A 16,622-nucleotide genomic window follows, 5' to 3' on the forward strand; every position below is an offset into this window, starting at 1 on the left:
CCTCAGCAGGACATGCTCACACCGCACACACATCTGCCTTGGCAGTGGCCCGGCACCTAACAGGTACGTTCGTATTCAACAGATGTCCCTCTGACGGACAGAGGGATATGTGGCCTTGGGAATGTCTCTGCTCCTGGGTGACCATAGTCTGCTGGCCTGGTTTCCACCACTAAATTGTCACAAGATGCCCAAAGCGGCTGGTGCTTCGTAAGCAGGCTGGCTTCACATAGTTCTGGCAGCTCACGGTGCTGGGCTCAGCTCTGGTGAGGGCCACGGAGCTGCTGCCTCTGGAGGCTTGTAGGGTACAGTACTGCCTCGCTGAAGTCACCGGAAGTCAGAGAGGAGCCTGGGGATTCGTAATCTCTTTGGCAGACACCCCCTCCCCCATTAAGTTCTCTCTCTCTCTCTTCTGTTTTATTCAAGACAGAATTCCGTGTAACTCCAGCTGGCAGAAGATGGCCTTGAACACCAACCCTCTAGGCTCCGTCTCCCAGCTGCTAAGATTACGCAGGCCACCACCATCACACTCCATCACTTTTCAATACCAGCACCCTGGGGACCCTGCCTCCAACACACAGGTCCTCGGGGATAAGCCACATGCAAGTGACCACAGGTGGCTTGTCAAGTAACTTCTCTGTGCCTCAGAAAAGTTTTTTTTACCCACAAAGATAAAACATCTTGTCCCGGTTTGCTTTCTGTTGCTGTGATGAATACTACGACCAAGCGCTACTTGAGTAGGAAAGGCTTGGTTTGACTTACACTTCCAGGTAACAAGCCCATCACCGAGGGAAGTCAAGGCAAGCAGCTCGAAACAAGAACCAGGAGCAGAGGCCATGGAAGAACATGGCCTACTGGCTTCCTCTCTGGCTCACGCTCACCCAGCTGTCTCAATAGCCCTGGTAGGTCTTATTTAGCCCAGATCCTGCCTCAGGATGGAGTCTCAGTCTCTCACATCCATCACCAGTTCAGACAACCTCTCTCAGGCGTGGCCACAAGCCAATCTGATATGCAGTTCCTCAGCTGAGGTTTCTTCTTCCCAGGTGATTCAGGTTGTGTCAAGTTGACAGTAAAAACTATCCAGGACAAACCTTTACTTCACCGAGTTCCTGAAAGAACTTGGGAAAATATGTTACACACTCAAACGCAGGCCTGGGCTTGTGGAATTCACACAAACAGGATCCAGCTTGCCTGACCCGGGCCTCCTTTTTCCCCTAAGCTCTACCAGAGGCCTCTTCACACACACACACACACACACACGCACGCACGCACGCACGCACACACACACACACACACACACACACCGCGGCTGTCCACCATCACTGACACCTCCACATGCTCACTGGGCAGCCAGCGGGCAGGTCCCTTACAGCCCCGAGGATTTCAAGCCCAGGTGCAGCAGGATCTTGATGTCCACCAAGAGAAGACTCAAAACTAGTCAAGAGGGAGGCAAAGTTAGGGAGTCTACTGGTTACCCAGAAAGACAGACTGGAAGAAGGCCCAGTGTAGGTGGGAGAGGCTTGCCCCTAACTGCCTCCACAGCCACTGTGGACACAATTCATGGGCTTCTTAGCTATTCCATCTATAAGATTAGATGTTAGAGGAAGCCCATGCTGGCCTGGAGGCTTATTACAGAGCTGTGTCCCCAGAGAGATGCAGCTTGCCACTGGGGAAGGGAATGCTAATATTACACACACACACACACACACACACACACACACACAACTAAGGGGCCCTTGCTCTTCCTTGGATCATAGGATGCTGGACTTAGGGCCCCATTCAGTAGCCAGAGTTTTTATATGTATTTATGTATACATACACACACAAAATATTAGTTTATATATACTCATATATTTACAGACATGTACATACACATGTATTTTTTTTAACCTATGTGCATTGGTGTTTTGCATTGCTATGTCAGTGAGAATGTCAGATCTCCTATAACTGGAATTATACACAGTTGCTATGTGGATGCTGGGAACTGAACCCACCCAGGTCACCTGGAAGAGCAGTCAGTGCTTTTAAACATCTCTCCAGTCCCCAAGTAGCCAGAATTCTGACAGCTTCTCAGAAAGGAGAGGGCAGTGCTCTAGACCTGGGTGTCAGCCAGTGAGGGACAGCAATCAGAACCAGGAGTGTGTGTGGTGGAGGAGGGTCCTTTCTCATGTTTTCTTGATCCTCCTTTCCTGCCTCTCTCCCACTCTCCCTCCTCCCTCTCTTGGAGGCAGAACCTAGAACCCCGCGCCTCCAAGCTCCAGCACTACCCTGCTGTGGACTATTAGGTGAAGGTGTGTTACATTGTTTATGCTGTAGAATATTTGTTTAATGATGCAAAGATGTGTTGCATTCTTTTATGTTACATTTGTTTAACTCTGTGAAGTTGTGTTACTTTGCCTGCATAAAACACATGATTGGTCTAATAAAGAGCTGAACGGCTAATAGGTAGGCGGGAAAAAGGATTGGCAGGGCTGGTAGACAGAAAATAAATAGGAAGAGAAGAGAGGGGATCATGAAAAGGAGAGGACACCAGAGACCAGGAATCCACCCAATAACAGAGAAAAAAGAAGGAAATATAGAATAGAGAAAGGTAAAAGTCCAGAGGCATAAAGGTAGAGGGAATAGTTTAAGAAAAACTGGCTAGAAACCAGCCAAGCTAAGGCCGGGCATTCATAAGTAAGAATAAGACTGTATATTTATTTGGGAACTGGGTGGCAGACCCCCAAAGAGTAAAGAGTGAAAAAGGCAACTGCACCCCCCATTCCTCTGCTTCCAGCCGACTCGTCACGGCTGCCTTGCTTAGCTCTTCCCCTATTTTGTTTAAGTTTGGTCTCTAAAATGACATTTACCTGCTGCGTGCAGGTGGGTAAACCAGGGGGCACCTGCGTGTGGAGGTAAGAAGACCACCGCGGAGCTCAATAGAGAAGTTTGAAGAGTCCTCTCCTTCTGCCATGTGAACCCCAGAGATCAAACCCAGGCCACCAGGCTTGGCTGACAAGCATTTTTGCCCACTGAGCCACCTCACTAACTCTCCTTTGCCTTTTGAGACAAAGTTTCACGGAGCCCAGGCCAGCATCAAACTGGCTATTTATCTGAGAATGACCTTGAACTCCTGGTCCTCCTGACTCCACCTTCTGTGCCCACCCCTCTCTATTTCTTAACTAGCCCTCCTGCCCTCTCTCTGCCCTTCAGGTTCCTCCGCAGGCAGAAGCTTATGTCCCACAAGTTGTTCACAAGTGATCACAGGCTAAATACTAATTATAAATGCTCGACTAACAGCACAGGCTTGTTACCACCTAACTCTTACATTTAAATCAATCCCTATTTCTTACTCATGCTTTGCCCGAAAATATGAGCCTAATTCCACATTGACCAAAGGTCAGAGTGGGAACTTACCTCTAGTTCCTTCAAGATTATTGTGTTTCTACCTCAAAGGTCCCACCTAGGTGTAAAGCAGAGAGTTCTACTCTCTCAAGGTTATTGTCAACAGGTGTGGCTCACAGCCAGACCTTGTACTCCAGAAGTGTGTTCCTAGAGTCTTAGGAGCCAACTAAGGGTCCAGTTTCTTTATGGAGATAACTTTGGATTCCACCCAGGGAGTGGTTTGCCTACAGAATGTTTCCGTCTAAGGTGTGTGTGACTTGCTTTGTTCTAGCAACAATGTTTAACTGTGGATGGAGCCCACTACCATCAATTGGTCTGTTCATGTTAATGCAGTTTTTGTCTTACTCCTAGCTTTGGAGTAAGGGGTATTTTTTCCTTTTTCTTTCTTTTCTTTTCTTTCTTTCTTTTCTTTTTTTTTCTTGTTGTTGTTTTTGGAGACGGGGTTTCTCTGTAGCTTTGGAGCCTATTCTGGAACTAGAGCTCTTGTAGACCAGGCTGGCCTCAAACTCACAGAGATCTGCCTGCCTCTGCCTCCCGAGTGCTGGGATTAAAGGTGCGCGTCACCACAGCCCAGCTCAGGGTGAGGAGTATCTTAAGCAGTTGGAAATTAAACATAGGCAAATTTCAGTATTCACTGGAATTCCCTTCCGATACTATCCTATATGTTTCTCTGTTTTATTATTTTCGTTCGCATCTTCTTTACTATATTCCCAAATCCCCATGCTTCTACCCTGGCAAGAGGTATTTTTGTCGAGGCTGGCCCCCGACACCACATGGCTTGGTACCTTTTCTCGGTACAACACGCCCAACTTGCTTCTCTCCGCATCTGCTTGTGACTTCTCAGACTCAGCCTTTCTACCCCCCCCCCCCCCCCCCCCGCATTCTCAGTTGGCCTCTCCCACCTAATTTTATTCTGCTCAGCTATTGGCCAGTCAACTTCTTTACTGAACCTATCACAGAGACATATATTCACATAGTGTAAAGGAATATTCCACAGGTACCCTCTTCCTGAAGGCTCCTCCCACTTGCGTTGCCACCAAAGGCCCCCAAACACTTCTCTTGATATCCTCCTGCCTCAGCTCAGCGTCACTTCACATCTGAGCTGGCACTACTCTCCTCCCCCACCCTAAGTCTTTGTGTAATTTCTTTCCCAGCAGTTAGGTTCCCTTGGATTTTCTTCCCATCTTCTGTTCGCTGCTTACTCCCTTGACCTGAAACTCTGTGGCCTGTCTCTTGCAGGCTGGCTCTCCAGGGGTCAGTCCAAGGGCCTGACTAGAGCAGGCACCATCTCCATCCTTCTACTTCTGGGAGAGAAGCCCAAGTGCACAGCCTAGCTTGACTGTGTGGTCCCAGACCCAAACAATCTTCCTTGGGAAAGAGCAGCCAGCCTGCAACAGAGTCACACCCCTGCAAAGACATTTCCCCCTTTTATCCATCCAATGTTTTCACTTCCTGAAAACACAAAGAAAGCAACCTCTAATCTGGGTCACTGTTGCTGGACAGAGCTGGGCTCCTCCAGACAGAGGGGCAAAAATAGCTCAAGAGAACCAGTCCCCAGGAAAACCCTGACTGAAGTTCTGACTGAAAAAGGCTCAAGCAATTGCCAGCCTGGTCCAGAACATTCCACCCTCTTTAGACTCCTAGAAGCAGTGGGTCATTCACCGGATGAGTGGGCTCAGCAGATAAGGGAAGACAAACACCACAGGCCAATGGCTATTTGTCTTCGTGTTTATCGTGGTATAGTAGACAACTCAAGAGGAAGAGCAGTTTTAAGTCTGTGCAAATGCCTGATGGTGTATTGCAGAAGCCTGGGCACAATGGACATGATCCAGACCTCGGGCTGTTAGTCAAAGTCCAAGCAAAACAATGTGCAGTCAGGGCGCTGGGACAATATCCCCAAGAATTGTCCTCAGAATCTCACATCCCAGCTACTGGGCAAGACACACACACACAACTTCTCTTGCTCAAAGTCAGTGATGAAAACTGCCATCCTCTGTCCCCAAGACAGAAGAAAGTTGACTTTAATCTCCCCAGGCTGCCTGGGTGTCTGGAAGGCCACCACCTGTGTTTTGACAGGCGCTCTGTTTGATCTCAAGAGGGAAGCTGCCCAGTGACCCCTGAAAAGCTGGGGGCCCTGCCTGGCCTATTAGCATAGTTCACACACAGCCTTGATGTGCCTCACAGTTCTCCAGGGGTGATCCCATGGGGCTTCACCATCTAAACAGCAAAATAGAGAGGTCACCCTGGATTTTTGATGGAGCTAGGCATAGTACACACCTAAAGTGCCAGCACTGGGTGACAGAGACAGGAAGAAGGCAGGTGCAAGGCTAGATCGCGCTACACTCGAAGACTCTGCCCAAAATACAGGAGGAAAAGAAGGGAGAAGGCAAGGTTTTCCAACAGTAAGAAAACTGTGCACATGTGGACTGAGCAACCCCATCCACAGGGACCCAAGGGCTGAGTCAGCCCAGATGTCCGTGGATGTGAGCATCCACAAATGTGACCCACTGGCAATGGAGTATTAGTCACCCATCAAAAGGACGGAAGCACGGTGTCATGTGACCACGGATGAATTCTGATGTCATGCTTAGAGAAAGCCACTAAGCACTCACACCAGTGTCAGGACGGGAGAACCACCGAGGTTAAAGTGGGCTGGTTGCGTGAGACCGAGAAGGGGAAAGGGACTGAAGGAAGGAGGTGGAGCCTCTGTGGGGCGATGGAAATACGCTGGAACCAGTCAGAGCTGGTCAGATCCCTCTCCTGAGGTGGGAGAAACTTTAAGTAGTAAGATCGATGCTATAAAGGATTAACTTGCTTAGGAAATATAAATTACACAAAGTGGAACTTAGCTGAAGGAGCACTGCCTCCAGACTGGAGAAAAGTAGTACAGGCTCGCTAAAAACTGCAGGAAGAAAAAAATCATGCCATAATTGAAGTATAGGGTTGTGGCAAAGAACACGTCCCTAAGGCCAGAGCAGGTCTGCAACCATCATGAAGTTCTGGTCTGCAGTTCAGTCCCCTGAGTTCTTACCATGAGAAGCACAGTTCTGTCAGGTGGGTAAGATTTGGTAACAAACTTTCAAACAAACCAACACTGGTTAAGAAATGATCCTGGCGGGGGATGGAAAGATGGCTCAGAGGTTAAGAGCATTCATTGCCTCTTCTTCCAAAGGTCCTGAGTTCAATTCCCAGCAACCACATGGTGGCTCACAGCCATCTGAAATGGGGTCTGGTGCTCTCTTCTGGCCTGCAGGCACACACACAAACAGAATATTATATACGTAATAAATAAATATATAAAAAGAAATGATCCTGGCGCCAGGGTGGTGGCTTTTAATCCCAGCACTTGGGAGTTCGAGGCCAGCCTGCCTGGTCTACAAGAGCTCGTTGCAGGACAGGCTCCAAAGCTACAGAGAAAGAGAAACCTTGTCTCAGGAAAAAAAAAATCCTGGTAATATCTCTGCTATGTAACTCTCCCAACTGCCCAAGTGGCAGTGTTCAAAGTGTGACCTGGGGCTGAACTAAAAGAATTAAGGATGACAGCGTATGTGGAATATAGAAGCCTAAAATGTGTAAGTTAATAAAAAAGACCTTCTGCTCCAGGATAGCCCTCTTTGGACATCAGTCAGGGCAGGGTGAGCCAATCACTAAAGAGCTTTCTCCTTATTCTTCCTGAATAGCAGAGTGGGTTCTCACTGGAGGGGAGCAGGGAGCATGCTTCTGCATCACTCCATGCTGAGAAACAGCAGCTGAACATGTATGACCAAACCTCCATGAAGGAAAGAGAAAAGGAGGGACGGAGGTAGGAGAGAGGGAAAGGGGAGAGAAGACTAGGAAGAAATGACCTCACAGAGGAGTGCACAGACAAAGCAGCTTGGCAAGATAAGCCTTTTTGTAGAAAGGATGCACCAAGACCCAAACTGGGTGAGCATGCACACGGGACAGGAGGTCTCTGTGAGTTCGAGGCCAGCCAAGTCTACATAGTGAGTCCCAGGCAGGCCTACGCTGCATAATAAACTATTTGAAACAAAACAAAAATGCATTAAGCCAGGTATAGGAAAGACCCCTCCCTCTCAGGGGGAGCCAGGGGGGCCTCAAGAGCATATGGTAGGAACAGAGCCCAGCCTGGGAGAGGCAATCAAGGAGAGCTTCTGGAAATAAGTGACCCTGAAGGAAGAGAAGAAATGTAAGCATCTTTTAAGGTAGGTCATGGTCCCCAAGGTGGAGGGACGAGGGCTAGAGCAGGATAGTACCATCAGGTGGGCGTGGGAGGAATGAGCATGGAAATAGGAACCAACGGAGAAGGGCATCCATGCAGATACTACCATCAGAGTGTGCCAGGCACTGATGAGCACTGAGGCCACCTTCCAGAAGTCCGGGGGCACAAGGAAGCACAGCCTTAAATAACAACAGTCAACATCTTGTAGCATTGCCACTGGACCCAGAACAGCCCCAGAGAGCCATGTTCCAAACATCTGGATGCTCACATCCAAACCCAGCACCCTGCACACTGCGCAAGGAGACCTGCATGTCCGAGGAGTCACTGCAGAAACACAGTGAGAACCTCAAGAATGGACACAGGATACTCCAGCTTCCAGACTGCTCTTCTGGAGATGGCTGCTCAGGGGAGGACATGGGTCATGTTAAGGGGAAGCATAAACAGCCCTGAGGAGGCCCAGACAGAGAGGAAGCGAGGCCCCTGCCAGCAAAGCTGGGTCACCCCACATGATCAGGACATGGTAGAAAGGACCCTCTAGCCCTAGTCAAAGGTGCGGGCAACTGCAAAACCAGGTGTCCCTGACTACAGCCTTACTGTATGAATTCAGGGGGCAGAGACCTCCAGAGGGCTCACTCCTGTCTGCAGCCTCTAAGGCCTGGCCAGAGAAGCACTGCTTATATACAGCCCACCATGCCACTGTGGGTTCCTTTCCCATAGAGGCCCCACTTCATGCTGCTAGATTAGGAGGTCAGGAAACAGCATCTGCCTGGGACTGTTAGTATGGACCTGTATCCCAGAATGCCAGGGTAGGGCAGGTCGTAAGTTGAAGGCCAGCCTGGGCAGCATAGCGAGCAATGTCTCAAAATTTAAAAACAAGCAAACCAGAGGTAGTGGTCAGGAGGGAGAGGCAGGAGTTCAAGGCCAGCCTGGATTACACAAAATAATGTCCAAAAAACAAACAAACAAAAAAACCCCAAAAAACAAAAAACAAAAACAACAACAACAAAACAACCAAAAAACTTAACATATAAAAGAAGGCTGGGGAACGTAGTTCAGAGGGAAGGTTCTTCTCTCACGTGTGTGACGTAGTTCAGAGGGAAGGTTCTTCTCTCACGTGTGTGAGACCCTGGGACCAATCCCCAGTTATTACATACCCAAGGGGTTGGGGAAATGGTTCAACTACAGGGGCCCAAGAGTTGCTTAGTGACCCTTCCACTCTCCGGATCCAAGAAGAGAGGAATGGCAACAGTGTAGTCTGTGCTGGGATAAGAGGACGATCAGATGGAACCAGCCACAAAGACACTTGGCGTTCACAGTGCAGGAATGGAATTCTGGAACTTCATACAAGGCCAGAAAACTCTACCAGGAGACACACCCCAGCCCCTCTCTGGGGGACTCTAGGCCGGTCACACTGCAGTCTCTGACTGCTACCGGAGGGCTGAAATAAAGCTGACATCAGCAATGCTGGGACCTAGCGAGAAAAAAACTATCATAGCGCCTCGCCTGAATATTTTTTTTTTCCTGATTCCAAAGCATTGTCCCAAGATCAGGGTCTTTCTTCTTGATGTTGGCGTCTATATCTTGCTGCACCCTAAGCTTTGCCTTGGTAGATACAATCTCACACTGAAACTCAGCCTACAGATCTCATTGCTAAGTCTGGCTGAGCACAGAAACAAAATAAATACAAACTACAGGGAAGCCTGCCTGAGGGGCTTGGCACCTCTATTGTATCTACTGGGCGGTGTCTTTACACATTTCTATAAAATCTTAGGACGCTGTGTAAACTGACTGTATGTTTAACAGAAAAAGAATATCTCCCGGATACCATTGACTACTGTCTCACTATAACTGAGGCTATGTGGGGGTATTTATTAATATTTCACTGTTTCTCAGCCAATCAGAGGTTTAGAGAAGGCAAGTCACTTGGTTAAATTCACACAGCAATAAAGACCAGAGACGGAATGGCTTCCAAGTGGCTCTAAAGAGACTATCCAGGGGCAGGCGGCTCGAGGTCAGCCTGTAGGGCAGGCAGGTTGTCACAGTCTCTTTACAGAACAGATACCATGGCGATCTAGAGGCTGGCCTGGGTCCGAGGGTCATCCTATGGAAAGTGAGGACTGCCTCCCCAGCTCGGTAGACAGGGCGAGGGGAGCCTCCCCGTCCGGCAGGTCCACTGCCCACCGTTTTCCCCGCAGCGGTTCCCTTCTGGAGACCATGGCAGCCACCCCGCCTTCCCGCGCGCACGGTCCCGCCAAGTCCTACCTGGGTGTGTGACCCGCTGCCGGCTGGAGCCGTGACCTGGGTCGCCCGCGCTGCCCTCGCTCATCTTGGCTCCGCGAGGACCCTCCAGCCGCCTGGGCCAGCCGCCCCGCCTCGTCGGGTTCCGGATGACGTCACAGAGGCGGGCGGGGCCGTTCCCACGGGCGCGGGGTGGGGACCAGATACCTCTGGGAGCCTCTCCCTCTTTTCTCAGTCTTTCTTCTCCCCTTCTCCTTGCCCCCTCCCTTCCCCTTCCCTCCTTCCCAGTGTTCTCTCCCCCCTCTTTCGCTCCCCCCCCCCCTTTCCACTTCCCTCACTCACTCTGAGACCTAGATTTGAACTCCTAATCTGCCTCCACCTCCCAAATGCTTGGATTACAAATCCCATTGTGGTAAATTGTTATTTGGTAGCAAGGACACGGAAAGTGTGGAACGTTGCCATTTGGGTTCATCTATACGTGTGTGTGTGTGTGTGTGTGTGTGTGTGTGTGTGTGTGTGTGTGTGTGTGTAGACTCACGCATAATAACTAAGACAGTAATGTGCCTTGCACCAAATTTCGATGTGTTTGTAGATAGCTCTCTAGAGGGTGCAGTTAACTCTCTTGCATGGTTACTGGGGTGGGGAGGGCAGGTGGGGGAGGATTTGCTACATATGCTTGTCTTAGAAACGTTCTCATTCCACCTACACCCCATACCTATGTTTATATGCAGCTAAAACATAAAATTAAAGGTAATGAGTGGGGGCGGTGAGATGACTCAGAAGGGAAAGGTGCTTGCCGCCAAGCCTGACTGCCTGAGTTCTAACCTCGGAGTCCACGTGGTGGAAGACCGACCGAGTCAATCCCCCTGCATGCATACAGACACAAAATAAATATGTAAATAAATGAAATTTGGATAATTGTCTTTCTTTTTTATTTTTTTAATACTTATTTATTATGTATATAATGTTCTGTCTGTGTGTATGCCTGCAGGCCAGAAGAGGGCACCAGACCTCATTACAGATGGTTGTGAGCCACCATGTGGTTGCTGGGAATTGAACTCAGGACCTTTGGAAGAGCAGGCAATGCTCTTAACCACTGAGCCATCTCTCCAGCCCCTGTAATTGTCTTTTAAAAAAGAAAGTGGAGCTTGAGAGAAGGTTCGTTGGTTAAGAACACTTCCTACTCTTCTGGAGGGTTAGAGTTCAATTCCCAGCACCCACAGCCACCCTGAACTCCAGCTCCTGGCGATCTGACACCTTCTCCTAACCTACACAGGCACCTGCACGCACATGGCATCTATCCACACACACACTCATCTATGCATAAATAAAAATAGCTCTTAAAGAAGATCTTGGGATACAAAGGCAGACAGATACCTGTGAACTTGAGCCAGCCCGGTCTATATACCTAGTCTCAGAGGAAAAGAAGGGAGAGGAAAGGAATGAGACTTAATGGGAGCAGTTGCTGTTCCACCTTCTCAGGAGGCTGAGGCCAGAAGGTTGCTTGAGCCCAAGAACTCAAGGCCAGCTGGAGCAACATAGAAACTTCATCAAAATAGAGGAAAGGAGTGGGAGGGGTAGGAGGAGCAGGCAGGTGGCAACAAGGCAGAGCAAGAAGTTCTATTTTAGGAATTACTAAGAGGCTCAGACGCCAGCTGGCACCGGAAGCCTTTAGCAACGGCAGTGAAGTTATCCAGGCAGGGTCATTATGGCTGTTTGACGGTCACCCAGCTTCCCTCCCTGTGCCCTTTGCAGCCCTGGTACATTTTCTTATGCTGTGCCTCCTTCCTCCCTTGTCACTTAGATAGTGGCCTTTGGATGTTTACAGGGTTTCTGTCCTTGTTTCTCTGGCCTACTGGATGATTAATACAGGATATTAACATTGCTTTAAAAAAATGCCAGGCATGGTGACTCAGGCTCGAAACCCCAGAGCTTTAGAGACGGGGACAGGACTATTATGAGTTCAAGTCCAGCCTATCTTAAAACAAATAAGAAAAGTGAGCTATAATATAAAGAATGTGATACTTACTACTGCAGCGAAGAGTGTGCGGGTATAAATTACAGCCTCATCCCCGGGGCCTGAGCCATTCCTTCTCAAGCAGCAATCTATCTCCTACTGTGTTTCTTCTTTTTCCAACTTTCTTTCACTTTTCATTATTTCTAGTTAATTTTAAGTTTTAATTTATGAACATGGATGTTTTGTCTACACATATGTCGTGTACAATGTGTGTGCCTGGTGCCCATGGAAGCCAGAAGAGGGTATCGGATCCCCTGCAAATGGAATTGCAGACAGATGTGAGCTTCCATGTGGGTGCTGGGAATCAAAACCAGATTCAAATTCAGTGCTCTTGGTTACTTAGCCATCTCTCCAGCCCCTAGAGAGTTTGCTATTTTTTGTCTTTGAAGTTTCATTAACCCAGGCCAACCTGGAACTCATTACACTACCAAGGATGGCCTTGAATTTTTGCCTCCACCTCCCAAGTGCTGGGATTGCAAATGTGTGCCACCACGCCTGGCTTCACTGTCAGCTCTTCCGGACAACTACATTTGTAATAAAGAAATAGAAATTCCCGAGCTGGGTGTGGTTGTTTGAGGCCAGCCTGCACGGTGGAACCCTGTGTCAAAAATCAAAGAAGGGAGGAAGGAAGAAAGAAAGGAAGGGAGAAAGGGAGGAAGGAAGGAAAAAAAAGAAAGGAAGGGAGGGAGGGAAGAGAAAGGAACGAAAATGAGATTTAGTCATCATTACCATTTGTGTGTGCACAGTATGTGTGTGTGCAGGTGCTTATGAACAGGCATGTGGAGGGCAGAGGTCACCTCGGATTTCACACTTTGGAAGCTTTCCACCTTGTATTAGTTATATTTTCATCACTGTGATAAAATACCACAACCAAAGCAACTTATTTAAGTAAGCATTTGTGTTGTTATTTTTTTTTTAGTCTTGGTGTTTGGGGGGACCTGCCACCCCATTCCCAAATAAATCACTACAGAGTTTTATTCTTTCTTATAAATATATGACCTTGGCTTCTTTCTAGCCAGATTTTCTTAAATTATCCCATCTATCTTTTGCTTCTGGGCTTTTCTCTTTCTCATTTCTGTATACCTTTCTTTGCTTCTTACTCCATGTCTGTCTGGGTGGCTGGCCCCTAGTATTCTCCTCTCCTTGTTCTCTTGTTCCTCCTTTTCCAAATTTCACTTTCTATTTATTCTCTCTGCCTGCCAGCCCTGTCCATCCTTTCTCCTGCCTCACTATTGGCTGTTCAGCTCGTTATTAGGCCATCAGGTGTTTTAGACAGGCAAAGAATCGCAGTTTCACAGAGTTAGACAAATACAGCAAAAACAAGGGCTTTAATGATCTTTACATCATTAAACAAATGCACCAGAGCATAAACAAATGTAACACACCTTAAAATAATATTCTACAGGTTTGTTTGGGTATATAGTTCCAGAGGGTTAGCGTCTGTGATGGCAGGATGGAGATAGCAGGCAGTGGGCAGCTGGAGCAGCTGAGAGCACACATCTGGATCTACAAGCAGGAGGCAGAGAGGGTTTATTCCAAATGGCACAAGTCTTGTGAAGCCTCAAAATCTGCCCCCAGTAACACACCTCCTCCAACAAGCCCACACCTCCTAATCCTTCTCAAATAGTCCACCAACTGGGGACCAAGTACTCAGCCGTAGGAGCCTAAGAGAGCCATTCTCATTGAAACCACCACACGGTGGTAAAGTCAGGGCCACCCTTACTGACTCAGCCATTTCAAAGTTTAGGGATATAGTCAGGACCTGCTGTGTGTCCATCTCCTCCGACTTTTCTCCTCTAGTGTTTTCAAGCTCTGAAAATTACTTTTTATAGGGAGGCAAAATCCTTCTGTGGATAGCCACAGAGGCTTGGTTAGTGTGCCATGATTTAAGGGTACCACCTGGCCTTCCATGAACCTCTTTTCATGACTGTTTCTCAGTGGCAAAGGATTCAGTTAGACCGGCCGACCAGGAGCCCCAGTGATCTTTCTGTCTCTGCTCCCAAGACTGTGATTACAAGCACACACTACAGACAAGATCTCACTCTGTATCTCAGGCTGGCTTCAAACTAACAAATTGCCCTGCCTCAGTCTCCCAAATGCTAGGATGACAGGCATGCTGCCACCATGCCCAGCTAGAAGTCAAATGGTTTGAAACCTCTTGTCAGATGCACAGACTTTAGCTCTGTTTCTTTGACTAGACTCTCAATAGACAAATGGAAGACACCTAACATATATTTATTCAAATCATCATTAATGCACTTAACAATAATAGACCACCCCAATTGCTAAGTGGGGGGGGGGGGTTCTTGGTTTTCATGTCTGCATAACATATGGGCTTAGGCCATGATGTCAGGCTGGGGTGACTCCTGCTGGGGGTAGTTTGAGATCCCCAGTGAGCTAGAAATGCTTTTGATCTGAAGGATGGGAGCCAGGGTTGACTCCAGCACCAAGTGAGAGGTCATCCTATCCCACACAACAGCCATCCTGCTTCCCAGGAAGTTGGTAAGAAAAACCTGAACCAGTGACTGAAGAGATGGCACTTCTGTTAACAGTGCCTACCACTCTTCCAGATGACTCAGGTTTGGTTCTCAGCACCCCTGTAAGGGAGCTCACAGTTGGCTGTAGCTCCAGCTCCATGGGATCCAACACCCCCTTCTGATCTCCAAGGGCACACACATGTATATGGCAAATACACAGACATATAGAATTCTCATAAATAGATTAGTAGGGGCTGGAGGGGGGCTCAATGATTAAGAGCACATACAATTCACATTTTTGCTGAGTAGTCATTTAGTTCTAGAGAGGGCTCAAAAATTAAGAACACGTAGTGTCCTTACCGAGTACAGTTGTTTGGTTCTCGGCACCTGCATCAGGCAGCTTGCAGGAACTCCTCTTCCAGGAGGAACTGGGCACCTCTGGCTGCTGCAAGCACCTGTACTCACATGCACATACCTACCCACCCCTGCATACACAAATATGCATAATAGAAAAAAATGAGCCATGAGCCTGCATTGCATAAACAACCCTTTGGTATTTCTGCTTCCTTTGGACAAGAACCCAGTTTTCCAGGAGCACAACACCACGTATGTTATAAGAAGAGCACTTAAGATTTAGTCTCAAATTGCTTCTGAGGATGAGCCACTTGGAGTCTTGGTCTTCACTGCCCATCTATAGGTGCAGCATTGGTGTGCTTCTCCCGGAAACACTATCCTCCAAGCACAGTGGCCATTACAGTCAGCATTGGAGCAGCTATGACAACCGGGAAAAGATCCTCAAGGCAGAGCCGCGGAGGTTCCCTCATAGAAGAAGGACATGGGGAATGACAACAGACCCTCTCATCTGAGACTTGAACTGGATGCTATTCTGTCCCTGTCCTTCATGAGCTCCAGAGGTGCTAGAGTATACAAAGAGTGGAAGGCTAATTGAAGGGGGGGTGTCTATACAGTTCAGTCTCACTAGGCTGGAATTTGGGGGTGATGCGACTATTTGGGGGTAACCTTTAGGAGGTGGGGCCTGGCTGGTGCTGGTAGGTCACTAGGGCAGGCCTTTAGAAGTTTTAACACAGGACTGGTTCAGGGTCCAAGGTGTCTACATCCTGCCCGTCACCATGGGAATGAGCTACTCCATCTTACCTCTGCCAGCCTACCATGCCTCCCCCCCTCCCCCCATGGTGGGGCTGAAATCCCTCTGGAGCCACAGCGGTAAGAAAAGTAACACATACCTGGCCATTTCCTTGATGTGCCCACCTGCTTTTCCCACTCTCTTTGACCCTTGACCCTCTTCTCTATGTCTCCTTTTCTCACGGCATTTACCATCCACTAACAAAATAAACGCAGCTTGCTTTCCCGGTAATTTTGTCAGTGTTGTTATTCCCACACACGACAACAGAATGAAGTTCCATGACAGCATTGGTGTGTGGTCACCGCGCTGTGCTAGATGTTTTCTTCTGGGCCATCAACCAGCTCCCAAATCATTCCATGGAGACTTATTATTAGTTGTGAAAACCCCGCCTTATCTTAGCTCTTATTTTAATCTGTTTCTCCTTATCTGCCTTTTGCCTCTGGTCTTTTTAACCTTTCTTTCCTTCCCTATCTCTTACTTTCACTAGCTGACTGCAGCTTCCTGACTTTTGTTTGGCCCCAGGCATGTCCTTCTCTTCCTCCCTCCTTTGTCTCCTCCTCCTTCTGTCTTAAGCCTAGTTCTCCCTATTTATTCTCTCTGCCCGCCAGCCCCACCTATCCCTCTACTGCCTAGCTATTGGACATTCAGCTTTTTAATAGATCAATCAGGTACATTACGTAGGCAAGGTGAAACAAATGCAACACATCTTTACAGAATTAAACGAATGTCCGTAAACAATGTAACAGATCATCACATTGTTAACAAAGGCAGCAGAAACAAATGTAACACATCTCCCCATAGTTAAAGTAATATCCACAAACAGTGGTTCGCCAAGAAGTTCACTAGGCATGTGGGAACGAAAGGACAGAAGAGGGAAATGTCTTTCTCTCAGGGATTGCTCTTTAATGTTATGTATTTCTTCATTTCATTTTACTGGCTTATTTGTGTTTGTTTTGCTTGGGTTTGTGAGGAGGGAAGGAGGGCAGAGCTTCACGCACCTCATACTGACCTCAAATTCATCGTGCAGACTAGAATGACCTTGAACTTCCATCCTACCTGAGTGCTCCAATTCCTGAGTGCCGGGATTACAGGCATGTGCCACCATGCCCATATTTATGGGTGGTGGGGATCAAACCCAGGGCTTCA

At 48.2% G+C, this 16,622-nt stretch overlaps 1 protein-coding gene across 2 annotated transcripts in view; it reads right to left on the minus strand.

Annotated features, from left to right (window-relative positions):
* The window catches only part of Tmc7 (transmembrane channel like 7), a 52,344-nt gene extending 42,371 nt beyond the window's left edge, over nucleotides 1-9,973 (minus strand). For both annotated transcript variants that reach the window (XR_012910596.1, XM_075972004.1), the window contains exon 1: nucleotides 9,863-9,973. Coding sequence is in view for 1 of the 2 variants with exons in the window: in XM_075972004.1 (XP_075828119.1) it covers nucleotides 9,863-9,926 (64 nt within the window). In the remaining variant the exon portion in view is untranslated. The remainder of the gene's footprint in view (nucleotides 1-9,862) is intronic.
* Between the last annotated feature and the right edge of the window lie 6,649 nt (nucleotides 9,974-16,622).

The sequence above is a fragment of the Microtus pennsylvanicus genome, chromosome 5, assembly GCF_037038515.1.
Source record: "Microtus pennsylvanicus isolate mMicPen1 chromosome 5, mMicPen1.hap1, whole genome shotgun sequence".
NCBI lineage: Eukaryota > Metazoa > Chordata > Mammalia > Rodentia > Cricetidae > Microtus > Microtus pennsylvanicus.